The 12,837-nt window shown below is 50.3% G+C and overlaps 1 protein-coding gene across 5 annotated transcripts in view; it reads right to left on the bottom strand.

The window, feature by feature from the left end:
• Positions 1-2,307: 2,307 nt before the first annotated feature.
• The window catches only part of NUB1 (negative regulator of ubiquitin like proteins 1), a 36,357-nt gene continuing 25,827 nt past the window's right edge, over positions 2,308-12,837 (bottom strand). For 4 of the 5 annotated variants that reach the window (XM_015095450.3, XM_004008176.5, XM_027969027.2 and 1 more), the window contains 4 exons: positions 7,063-7,209; positions 4,933-5,028; positions 4,120-4,297; positions 2,308-3,895 (listed from right to left, as the gene is read on the bottom strand). In XM_015095450.3, coding sequence (XP_014950936.1) covers positions 3,717-3,895; positions 4,120-4,297; positions 4,933-5,028; positions 7,063-7,209 — 600 coding nt within the window. In that variant the 3' untranslated portion in view covers positions 2,308-3,716. The remainder of the gene's footprint in view (positions 3,896-4,119; positions 4,298-4,932; positions 5,029-7,062; positions 7,210-12,837) is intronic. The other variant, XM_012177367.4, reaches the window with a different exon arrangement.

Here is a 12,837-nt window from a genome sequence, read left to right as displayed (position 1 = left end):
TGGGACGCAGCACCCGGGGGAGATGAGGGGTCCCTGGGGGCTGCCCGCCGGGTCTGGGAGCGCTCACTTCCTAGCGGTTCTCCAGGGCCAAGGGCAGGCCCTCCCAGTCCTGAGGGGCTTTCCAGGAAGCTGAAGTTCGTTCCAGGGAGGGCGGGCAGAGAGAACCCCCTTGAGTACCTGTGCTGATGTTTATAATCACTTTTCTCGGACTGTGTTGCTGGCAGAGGCAGTGTGAGTGACCAGACGCTTGGTCCTTGGTGCTCACAGCTGATGCTGCTTTCCTGTCTGGACAGCACGCGCGCGCATGGCGTCTTATCCAACCACATGCATCTTCCCTCACTCTACCCTGAGAAACAGCCCCTGGGCGCAAATCCTACAGTGGGCTGCCACATTCGGTTTTCTCCAGCCTGCCTCTCCAAGAGTAAGAAATGGAAAACGATTTTGCATGTATACAGCATGATATATTTGGGTAAATTGTATTTCAGTAATTTTTGTGTGTGCACTCTTTGGTTTGGGCATCAGGGTGATGGTGGCCTCATACAGTGAGTGAGTTTGGAGGCGTTCCTTCCTCTGCAGGAACAGTTTGGAATAGTTTCAGAAGGATGGGTTTAACGTGTCTCTACATGTTTGGTAGAATTCGCCTGTGAAGCCATCTCCTCGTGGACTTTGGTTTGTTCACTGAGATCAGTTGCTCAGTTGTGTCCGACTCTTTGCAACCCCATGGACTGCAGCGCACCAGGCTCCTTCACAATCTCCCGGAGCTTGCTCAAACTCGTGTCCGTCGAGTCGGTGATGCCAAAAACATTTGGTTGGGTGTTTCTAAGTCACAGATTCAATTTCAGTACTTGTAACCGGTCTGTGTTTTGTTTCTCCCTGGCTCAGTCTTGGGAACATGTCCTGAGAATCTCTTGCAGCTCTTCTACGCTGTCCGTTTTATTGCCGTGCACTCGCTTGCAGTAGTCTCTTACGGCCCTTCTTCATTTCTAGTTTTACTGATTTGGGCCCTCTCCCCCTTTTTCTTGATGAATCTGGCTAAAGGTTTATCAATTTTATTGAGTAATTTTCATTTCAGCAGCCTAAGAGGGCTTTGCTAGATGTTGAGGAAGCTATAAAGACCAGATAACCACAGGTTGTTTCTTTGCCTTTGGTAATATATCCTTGCCTCTGATAAATCCCTTTAGTTGGGTAGGGGAAGGACAGGAAGTACTCACAGGACTTATGGGCGGGAAAACAGACAGGATGTGGTGGTGTCACCAGAGCCAAGGGCAGCCAGAGCTTCATGTAGGTGATGGGATCAGATCTGACTGCATCAGCACGCTCTGGCCAGTGCTGGCAGCCTCCGCTGACCCCCTCGGCCCACAGGCCTGGCCATCCCACCCCTGCGTGGAGCCCTCAAGGGCGCCACTAGGCGCCACTCACGTCTGGAGCCCTGCCTGCCTCTCAGGGTGCTCTGTAGTTGGACTCAGCAATCTTTCCAACCTCTGTCTCACACCCTCTGGTGGGCCTAGGACAGCCCCTGTGACTTCATGAACACGGCACTCAGCCTGTTCCACCCCTACTGGAATCTCATTGTCCCACATCCGCAGTGTCCTTTCCCTCTGACTCTCCAAGGAGAACCATCCCTCAAAGCCTATCTCCTCTGTGATTTCAGGCTCAGGACCCTTCCTCCTGTTTAACAGCTTTTTCATCACAAATGTCCTTTGCTCTTTCTCTTGCATCCCAGAGCAGGGAGCGATGCTCCATCACTGCCTGTCAGGTGTCACACGACCAGCTGGAGGCACAGCCAGGGCTAACGCCCATCAGTGTGTGCAGATGGGCAGCCCTGCTGGTGGACAGTGCACACCCGCACTGTCCTGAGCCCCAAACGGGCTTCTCTGTGTCTCTTCACACCCAAGCGGAGTGTGAGAACTGCCAGTGTGGCTTGGCTCCCCTAGCCTCTGCCACGGTCAGTAAGCAGCAGCCGGGGAAACGAGAAGCCACACCGGGCCATGCCCAGGGCAGCACCTTGTGAGCCAAATGCTACAACCCAGGCCCCAAATCCAAGCCTGCCTTGGTCTTACATGAGGCTGGGACCCCCTCACGGCCTCAGCCATCAGGCGAGGAAGCACCCACCACCACCCCGACTCCCTTCCCGAGGCCTATAGCCTCTGTACACTTGACCTTTTAGTAAGAGTCACTGATGATCCTCATGGGAAGTCAGTGGAAGCTGACACCTCCAACCTAAACGAGGCTCTGCACCACCCAGACATTGTCATCACTCAGACAGTTTGGCAATGTGAGTAACTTATTGCAAAGTTAGGCTGACAATTTTGGAATGTATCTTCCGTCTTTTATTTTCGCCTGTACCATCCACTTTTGAAAGAATGACAAGGAAAGATTTCTACCCGTTTACACTAGCCTGCTGTCCAAGCTCTATGATTTCTGAAAAAGCAGAAGCACTTCAGCCAGCCCCTCAACGGCAACTGTGCCCTCTGCCCTCAGTCGTGGAGCTTCCAACGGGGCAGGAAGTCTTGGGAACACATTTCTTTCCACACAGGCTTCTCCCAGCTGTGTCCTGGTGCTGCTGAGGGTCTTCATTTAATAACACATTTAGAGGAAGGCATGGTCAACTCAGAACAGTTACTTGAGCCGTTAAGAGGCTAGTAACTACATACCTTTAGAGTCTTCTGTATTATACCCAACCCCCACACAAAGACATGGAGAAAATAGATCTTAAATCTCTGATAGGCATCTCAGCCAGCAATGGATTTACTATGGCAGCGCTGCATCTCAGAATGCTAATTAAAAGGAAGTTGCCTTGGCTGGCATTTAAGACTTTCCTGTTTAATAAGAGACTTTGTATCTGTAAAGAATTCTGAATATATATACATTCTGAATTTCCACCCAGAATTTCAAGTGCCTACTTTGCTGAGTGTTAGTCGCTCAGTCGTGTCCAACTCTGTGACCCCATGGACTGTGTGTAGCCTGCCAGGCTCCTCTGTTTCTGGAATTCTCTGGGCAAGAATACTGGAGTGGGTTGCCATGCCCTTCTCCAGGGGATTTTCCCGACCCAGGGATGGAACCTAGGTCTCCCGCCTTGTAGGCAGACTCTTTACCGTATGAGCCACTGGGGAACTTCTACTCAACTAAGCACAAAAAACACTGCTGTCTCAGGCTGAAAGCCTCTGTCACGGTCTGGTGTGGCTGCTATAGGCGACGCCTTGTCTCTAAAAGGCTCCCAAAGCACTTTGAACAGTTGAGGCTCTAAGGGACACATTCAGGAAGCAGCAGAGGGTGAAGCAGGAGGCAGGGCTGCGTTGTGGGAAGGAGGAGACGACCAAGCACTGGGTTCCAGAGGGCAGGAGCGCAGGGCGAGGGGAAGGACAGGAGACACGCCCACCTCTCCCTCCCCAGCCGCTCTTCGCACAGCCCTCCCCGGGAGCCACACGAGCAGGGAGGGTGGCGCTCAGGCCGCAGAACCTGAAGGCAGCGGGTGACAGCGAGGTCAGGCCAGAGGCGGCTCAGTTCCCAAGGCCACCTCTGGGGACTGGCACCCTGCCCCACCCCCCCATCTCTCACTCTCTACATCCCTTTTCCCTGCCTACCCCTCCTACACCCGAGGAAGCAGCACTTTGCAGCAAAATCAGTAAAAAGGAAGAAGAAGAAGACCTGCATTACACCTTGAAAACGATAGAATATTTATAAGCAGAAACTTAAAAGTTATTTCTGTTCATCGCTTAGTTTTTCTTTGCTGCTGACTTTATGTTCTCTACATAGGATAAGTACTCTGCAATAATAATCTCTTCGTCTTCCAGAGTTGAGTCAAGGTAGTCCTCTTCGTGTTCTGGGATGTCTTCCAGGACCTCATTGACAGCCTCTGTCTCCATGTCTTCGTCTGTTGAGGCACTAGAGGTGCCTGCAGTAAAGAAGCGTGGGCATCGAGAGCTCAGGGAGACAAAGAGAAAGGAGCGTCCACGGAGAGACCGAGCTGATCCTCAGCTCTGCCTTCACTGGCCACAGTGCCGAGTGGCCCATGGGGTGGGCGTCTAGGGACGCCCTGCTCAGCCCCTGCTCAGGCCTCGACGAGGCACCCCCTCCACCCACCAGCTCCCACTTGGAGCTCCGAGACCCCAGACCCACCTGCAGAGTCGGACGGGGATGTAGACGGTGTGGACGAAGAGTCTTCTGCCGAGAGCTGCAGGTCAGGAGGGAGTCTTCCTCCATTGTGTACCAGGGTCTGCGCCGCCAGCTGGACGTTACCCCTGAACACCCTCAGGGCCGCCTTGGCCGCGACAGCATCGAAGCCCATGTACACCAGCTGGGGGAACAGGGAGTACAGAGGGCCCACCGCACAGAGTGGACGCAGCCCCCACGGCCGCCCCCGACGCGGGGCCAGGGGAGTCTAATCCTGGTGGCGAGGGTGCAGGGGGAGAAGTTTAAAACCCACCGCACGCCTGGACCACTGGCTTCCTCCGCTAACGTGCACATGGGGCAGCTTGGGAAGGAAGGAGGGGGACCTGGGCCAACCGCGTTGGGCAGTCACCTTGGAAAGGCAGCCAGCTCGAGCCAGAGGATGTGCTGTCCGTCTGCCTAGTGACCAGGCTCGTTGGTTAAGTGTTGCCGGCAGGCTAATGGGACGGGGGCCCAAACCAGACAGTCACCACAGTGACACCCTTGCAGGTCACAGGCAGGGAGATGGGCGGTCAGAAATGGGTCAATGCACAAAGAGGCGTGTGTACAGAAGAGGAGACAGTCCAAAGAACACCTTCATGTTGCTTCCTGGGTGTCCTACTCTGAAGGGAATGCTGTGGTCTGCTTCCCCGGGGCGGGCCTGGTGACACCTGGAGCCCCGGGAGCCAAGGACTCGGCCCTGCCGGGCCACCAACCATGTCACCCCAGCCAGGCCCACACGAGGCGGTGTCTGCGGAGAGGGCGCGGTGCACTTTCACTTACTTGGTCGATCTTTTCCTGAGACGGACTTTGTTGACGGTTGTTGCTTTCCGGAGCTGAATCATTTAACCACCACATCTGAGGATTACGGAGAAGAATCTGAAAACACACAGGAATAATTCCCTTCGCTCACCCCTAATGTCTGCTCACTCCCTCGGGCGCAGACTACGCACCTGTCACGTGCTCAGCAGACACAGCTGTGGGACGCACAGACAGGTGCAGGAAGTGTGGTGAACGAGGCAAGGGTGCTGTGGGAGCAGAGAAAAGGGACCCGCAACCAGGCAGGGGCTGGGGAGGAGGCCCCTGTTCAGAGAAGGCTCCTGCCAAGGGGCCCGACTGAGTCGAGGTCTGAAGGGTGGACAAGATTATTCAGGCAAAAAGGTCTCATCTGAGGAAGCAGGAAAGGGTCTGAGTGGGCAGGAGGATCCCAAACAGAAACAGACGTTTTCTTAGAGCTTAGCCTTAAGGATGACAAGGTCATAAAAAGCTACAAACAGAAAGCTATCAAAGCAGTCCAGGGTAGCCTGCTAAGGTCATTTTTCTCTGGAAGGTGATGTGCTCTAGGTTTAAAATGTCATGGAGAAGAGCAGAGGTCTTCAGACCTGGATTTCTGTCACATGATACTTACTCTCAACCTCATAAAGCTCTTTTGGGGAATTTCCCTTTTAACCTAAATAGTTCTACATTCATCAAATGTATTTTTGTCCTATTTGTGTAATTAAAAGAAAAGACCCTGATCCTGGGAAAGATTGAAGGCAGGAGAAGGGGATGAGAGAGGATGAGATGGTTGGATGCCATCACCGACTCGATGGACATGAGTAAGCTCTGGGAGTGGGTGATGGACAGGGAGGCCTGGCGTGCTGCAGTCCATGGGATCCCAAAGAGTCAGACATGACTGAGCGACTGGACTGAACTGACTGCATAATTAAAAACTAGCTCTGAGCCCTATCAGTCACTCCGCGTATTCGGAATATTTCTTACTTCTCTGAGAAGTCAGAGACATGAAAGTGCTTCAGCGCTTCAAGCTTCCCCCACTCCTCCTCCATCTGCCGGGCCCACCACCCAGCCTGCAGTCCTGCTCCCCCAAGATGCTGTGGGTCCCACACGGTTGCTCTGACCCCACTGTGCGCTCCACCCATCTATGGGCTCCCCAAGGGCAGGCGAGGGCTTCACGCCGCTTCGCCTGTTGAGAATCAGCACAGTGCCTGCCCTCATTAAGCACCAGTCTGCTCCGTGAACACAAATCAGGAGGATATGGATCCAGGCAGAGCACAATGGTGCCCTCTCCAGCACTCTCGCCTGGAGAGTTCCAGGGACGGGGACCCTGGTGGGCTGCAGTCCATGGGGTCGCACAGAGTTGAACACAACTGAGCGACTTCACTCTCACTTTTCACTTTCATACACTGGAGAAAGAAATGGCAGCCCACTCCAGTACTCTCGCCTGGAGAATCCCATGGATGGAGGAGCCTGGTGGGCTGCAGTCCGTGGGGTCGCTAAGAGTCGGACACGACTGAGCGACTTCACTCTCACTTTTCAATTTCACGCACTGGAGAAGGAAATGGCAACCCACTCCAGTGTTCTTGCCTGGAGAATTCCAGGGACTGGGAGCCTGATGGGCTGCCGTCTATGGGGTCAGAGTCAGACACGACTGAAGCGACTTAGCAGCAGCAGCAGCAGAGTTATACCACTCATCTGGACCCTGAGCTTCTGACTCACTGCTGAGGATTTCTTTAAAAGGCCCTGTTGCCAACATGTACTACTGACTACATGATAAAATTAGATATTCAAATAAAACATTTTAAGTCAAAAAACTACACTGAAACTTCAACCACCTTACTCTTCTTCCATGTTACTGTGAAGCTCCTTCTGTTGCAACCAGAAACCTCACCCGAGTGCTCGCCCTGGGAGCCCTGCCGCATCGGGGATGCGCCCCCAGCTGGGTGGGGCGCACCATTCCAGCTCGGCTACTGGGTGCAAGAGCGAGACCTCTGACCCTGGGATCCACAGCAGGAATGGAGAGCAGCCAGACCACAGTGCCAAGAAGCACCAGAGAGCCGCTCAGATGAGCAAGTGGAGGAGACAGCACCCGGGCCGGGAGCCAGGCTGCTCTGGGAGGTATGAGGCAAGGGTTACCTTCAGGGCCTCCTCCAGGTTCCCGCTGGCCTGATGGAGTGCCTGCCTGGCTGCTCGCGGGGAGTAGCCCATTCCTTTCAGATGGTTAATGTTCTCCAGGCGGCGTCTTTTCTTCTCTCTTTCCTCCTTCTTTATTTGGTCCAGTTCCTTTAGGAAAACAGCAAAGTCACCGAGTTAGGGACTGTGATTTTGTAGATCAGTGTCGTCTCCTCTTCCCACCTCAGTCCTAATCAGGAGAATTCTGAGCTTGTTTTGAAAACAAGTGTCATTTTATTTTTATGCATGTATTAAAAAAAAATTTTTTTTTGCATGTATTTATTTTTTTGGCCAAACGTGGGGCTTGTGGGATCTTAGCTCCTCGACCAGGGACTGAACCCAGCATTGGCAGTGAAAGTGCAAAGTTCTAACCAGCGGACTGCCAGGGAATTCCCACAAGTGTCATTTTAAAAGGATTTCTGCTGCTTAAAAAAAATAAAATGAGTTCGAAAACCACTAACTGAATCCAGCCTCATCATTTTGCCAATGAGAAGACAGAAATCTCTCAAGACAGCTGGGTGACCCAGTCAAGGTCATCACTGGCCGCAGAGCTGGGGGACGGCCTCTTGTACATTCTAGACGGGGTCGGTCTTTGGCCCAACGTGGGGAGGACGGCAGAGAAAACAGCCTTTTCTCCTCTGATGTATCTGTTCCTACCTCCACGGCTCAGCCCAAGCACAAGGGTCCCTTCTTCATTCTCAGAGCAGGATCACAGCTTCACTGCTCAGGAAAAGGGAATCCTCGCCCCAGGCCAAGCATTCCCAGCTGGCAGCAGGACCAGGAGGAAGGAGTGACTGCCCCAAACATTTCCAGAGATGAAGACCACCCCCGCCTGTATGCTCCTGTTTACAACACCGGAGAACCTGCCTGTGAACAACTGGGCCAAGGACAGCCCTCAGCTCTGCAGACCGGCGCCCCCACTGCACCTGGACGCTGTCCGCACCCCCATCACATCCTCTAATGCCTCCCAGGCCATCTCCCCGCTCCAAGGCCTTCTACATAGGCCTGTCAGCTCCCGCACCTACTCAGAACCCGCAGTGGCCCCCCTTGAACCCAAAGAGGCGGCCCCGGCTCCGAGACTCCAGCTCTGCCTCCAAGCTGACCTCTCCTGCTTCCCCACAAAACCCACACAGGCCAGCAGAAGTATTCTTATCGCTCACATTTCAACTTGCATTCACACACACACACCGTGTTAAATGCCTTTACCCTGTTTCATCCTCTGCTTTCAATCCCAGCTTCTTCCATTTATATTTCGAAGGCTAAGAAGCATGAAGACCCTTTAAGCAGAGGAAGACGCTGCCAGCCAGCCAGCAGACACGGGCCCCTGGCCTCTTCTGTCTCAGAGCTGACACAAAGCTGGGGCCGCAAAGGAGACTTTTCCCTTAGTCACAAATGTCTAAGTCAGTTCTCTTTTAACCACACAGATACAGGCTATTCCTCCTTACACGAGGATTAGGGAAATAAACCAAGGAAATGACAATGAGTATTGCACTGCAATATCCCGGAGACACGGTAAAGTCAAACGTTACAAGAGACCTGCTCAGTAACAGTTCAGTTCAGTCCTGTTCGACTCTCTGCGACCCCATGAATCGCAGCACGCCAGGCCTCCCTGTCCATCACCAACTCCCGGAGTTCACTCAAACTCATGTCCATCGAGTTGGTGATGCTATCTAGCCATCTCATCCTCTATCGTCCCCTTCTCCTCCTGCCCCCAATCCCTCCCAGCATCAGAGTATTTTCCAATGAGTCAACTCTTCACATGAGGTGGCCAAAGTATTGGAGTTTCAGCTTCAGCATCATTCCTCCCAAAGAAATCCCAGGACTGATCTCCTTTAGAATGGACTGGTTGGATCTCCCTGCAGTCCAAGGGACTCTCAAGAGTCTTCTCCAACACCACAGTTCAAAAGCATCAATTCTTCGGTGCTCAGCTTTCCTCACAGTCCAACTCTCACATCCATACATGACCACAGGAAAAACCATAGCCTTGACTAGACAGACCTCTGTTGGAAAAGTAATGTCTCTGCTTTTTAATATGTTATCTAGGTTGGTCATAACTTTCCTTCCAAGGAGTAAGCGTCTTTTAATTTCATGGCTACAGTCACCATCTGCAGTGATTTTGGAGCCCCAAAAAATAAAGTCTGACACTGTTTCCCCATCTATTTCCCATGAAGTGATGGGACCAGATGCCATGATCATAGTTTTCTGAATGTTGAGCTTTAAGCCAACTTGTTCACTCTCCTCTTTCACTTTCATCAAGAGGCTTTTTAGTTCCTCTTCACTCTCTGCTATAAGGGTGGTGTCATCTGCATATCTGAGGTGATTGATATTTCTCCCGGCAATCTTGATTCCAGCTTTTGCTTCTTCCAGCCCAGCGTTTCTCATGATGTACTCTCCATATGTTAAATAAGCAGGGTGACAATATACAGCCTTGACGTACTCCTTTTCCTATTTGGAACCAGTCTGTTTTTCCATGTCCAGTTCTAACTGTTGCTTCCTGACCTGCATATAGGTTTCTCAAGAGGCAGGTCAGGTGGTCTGTATTCCCATCTCTTTCAGAATTACCCACAGTTTATTGTGATCCACAGTCAAAGGCTTTGGCATAGTCAAGAAAGCAGAAATAGATGTTTTCTGGAACTCTCTTGCTTTTTCCATGATCCAGTGGATGTTGGCAATTTGATCTGTGGTTCCTCTGCCTTTTCTAAAACCAGCTTGAACATCTAGAGTTCACGGTTTACGTATTGCTGAAGCCTGGCTTGGAGAATGTTGAGCATTACTTTACTAGCGTGTCAAATGAGTGCAATTGTGCCATAGTTTGAGCATTCTTTGACATTTCCTTTCTTTGGGATTGGAATGAAAACTGACCTTTTCCAGTCCTGTGGCCTCTGCTGAGTTTTCCAAATTTGCTGGCATATTGAGTACAGCACTTTCACAGCATCGTATTTCAGGATTTGAAATAGCTCAACTGGAATTCCATCACCTCCACTAGCTTTGTTCATAGTGATGCTTTCTAAGGCCCACTTGATTCCACATTCCAGGATGTCTGGCTTTAGGTGAGTGATCACACCATCGTGATTATCTGGGTCGTGAAGATCTTTTTTGTACAGTTCTTCTGTGTATTCTTGCCACCTCTTCCGAATATCTTCTGCTTCTGTTAGGTCCAGACCATTTCTGTCCTTTATTGAGCCCATCTTGGCATGAAATGTTCCCTTGGTATCTCTAATTTTCTTGAAGAGATCTCTAGTCTTTCCCATTCTGTTGTTTTCCTCTATTTCTTCGCATTGATTGCTGAGGAAGGCTTTCTTCTCTCTCCTTGCTATTCTTTGGAACTCTGCATTCAGATGCTTGTATCTTTCCTTTTCTCCTTTGCTTTTTGCTTCTCTTCTTTTCACAGCTGTCTGTAAGGCCTCTTCAGACAGCCATTTTGCTTTCTTGCATTTCTTTTCCATGGGGATGGTCTTGATCCCTGTCTCCTGTACAATGTCACGAACCTCATTCCATAGTTCATCAGGCACTCTATCAGATCTAGGCCCTTAAATCTATTTCTGAATTCTACTGTATAATCATAAGGGATTTGATTTAGGTCATACCTGAATGGTCTAGTGGTTTTCCTTACTTTCTTCAATTTAAGTCTGAATTTGGCAATAAGGAGTTCATGATCTGAGCCACAGTCAGCTCCCAGTCTTGTTTTTGCTGACTGTATAGAGCTTCTCCATCTTTGGCTGCAAAGAATATAATCAATCTGATTTCGGTGTTGACCATCTGGTGATGTCCATGTTAGAGTCTTCTCTTGTGTTGTTGGAAGAGGGTGTTTGCTATGACCAGTGTGTTCCCTTGGCAAAACTCTATTAGCCTTTGCCCTGCTTCATTTCGTACTCCATGGCCAAATTTGCCTTTTACTCCAGGTGTTTCTTGACTTCCTACTTTTCATTCCAGTCCCCTATAATGAAAAGAACATCTTTTTTGGATGTCAGTTCTAAAAGGTCTTGTAGGTCTTGGTAGAACCGTTCAACTTCAGCTTCTTCAGCATTTCTGGTTGGGGCATAGACTTGGATAACTGTGATATTGAATGGTTTGCCTTGGAAACGAACAGAGATCGTTCTGTCGTTTTTGAGATTGCATCCAAGTACTGCATTTTGGATGCTTTTGTTAACCATGATGGCTACTCCATTTCTTCTGAGGGATTCCTGCCCGCAGTAGTAGATATAATGGCCATCTGAGTTAAATTCACCCATTCCAGTCCATTTTAGTTCTCTGATTCCTAGAATGTTGACGTTCACTCTTGCCATCTCCTGTTTGACCACGTCCAATTTGCCTTGATTCATGGACCTGACATTCCAGGTTCCTATGCAATATTGCTCTTTACAGCATTGGACCTTGCTTCTATCACCAGTCACATCCACACCTGGGCATTGTTTTTGCTTTGGCTCCATCCCTTCATTCTTTCTGGAGTTACTTCTCCACTGATCTCCAGTAGCATATTGCGCGCCTACCGACCTGGGGAGTTCCTCTTTCAGTATCCTATCATTTTGCCTTTTCATACTGTTCATGGGGTTCTCAAGGCAAGAATGCTGAAGTGGTTTGCCATTCCCTTCTCCAGTCACGGCTACATCTAGGCAAACGAGTGCACATCTCTTAGGAAGGCTGCCACGCTGCCTCTCACAAGCCCTTAACATGTCAGCGCTGTAAGTGACCTCGGTTTCATTAGTCTGTTGCTTTTGCCAGATGAGAAGCTGGCCTGAATTCAGGGCCACGAAACACAAGAAAGTCAAACTTGTAGGCATCACATATTACCCTCAACTCAGTGAGATGCTCAAACTCAGAGCTTTAGGAGCGGAGAGGACGGCAGATTCACTGGAGCTCACATTCCATGGGCCTCGGAGCTACTCTTCCCACCAGCTACCCTAGCATGCCCAAGGGTGTGGGAGGCTGACCAGCTCCCCGGGGAGGCCCTGACATGCCTAAGTGAGGGAAACAGGTGCAAACCACTCAGGTCTTGGCATGCCCTTGGCCACGGTGACTGGCTCCAGGGCGGCCAATCAGTGAGCAGCTCAGGAGGTCTCTGAGGGCCCTGGGAGCCTCTCTTGCTGTGACGGAATGACCCTGCTAACACGGAGGAGGTGGAGAGACAGAAACCAGAACTCAGGACAGGGCGAAGCACCCCTAAAACTAACCTGAAACTCAGCCCGCCTCTGGCTCTTCACATTTAAGCAGGCCAGCACGCCTCTCCTGCACCCTTTGTTGCCTTCACCCAAAAACATCCTAACTACACAGTCAATGGGTGGAAGAGTGAGCAAGGTCAACTGTTATATATTTACACTGTTGTTTTTATTTTCTCCAAAGGCTTATAGTTTAATTCATTAAATGCACATCCGATATGACACCACTATTTAAAAAAACAACAACAACTTGTTTTTGCTTCTTATAAAAAGTTAGGAAGTGAAGTGGTAACTTTTACCACTTTTTATCTCTTGGCTTTTCAGAACCTTCCGTAAAAACTCAGAATGCTCTTCTCATATGGGAATTACAAAGTACAGGGGAAAACCGAAGCCTCAGTTCAGGTTTTGCCAACGACGTGACCCATGACCCCAGAAAAGTCCACCCCTGAGCCTGTTTTCCTCATCTGTAAAACCAGCATATTAGACATAATAAAAATCCTTCCAACTCCCCAAATCCTAAAGTTTCTTTTTTAAAACTGTACTTATTTCTGCTTTAAATGATTATAATTTTGAATCTTTGCTT

Source organism: Ovis aries, chromosome 4 (assembly GCF_016772045.2).
Source record: "Ovis aries strain OAR_USU_Benz2616 breed Rambouillet chromosome 4, ARS-UI_Ramb_v3.0, whole genome shotgun sequence".
Lineage (NCBI taxonomy): Eukaryota > Metazoa > Chordata > Mammalia > Artiodactyla > Bovidae > Ovis > Ovis aries.
This window is presented reverse-complemented; position numbering and strand designations above follow the sequence as displayed.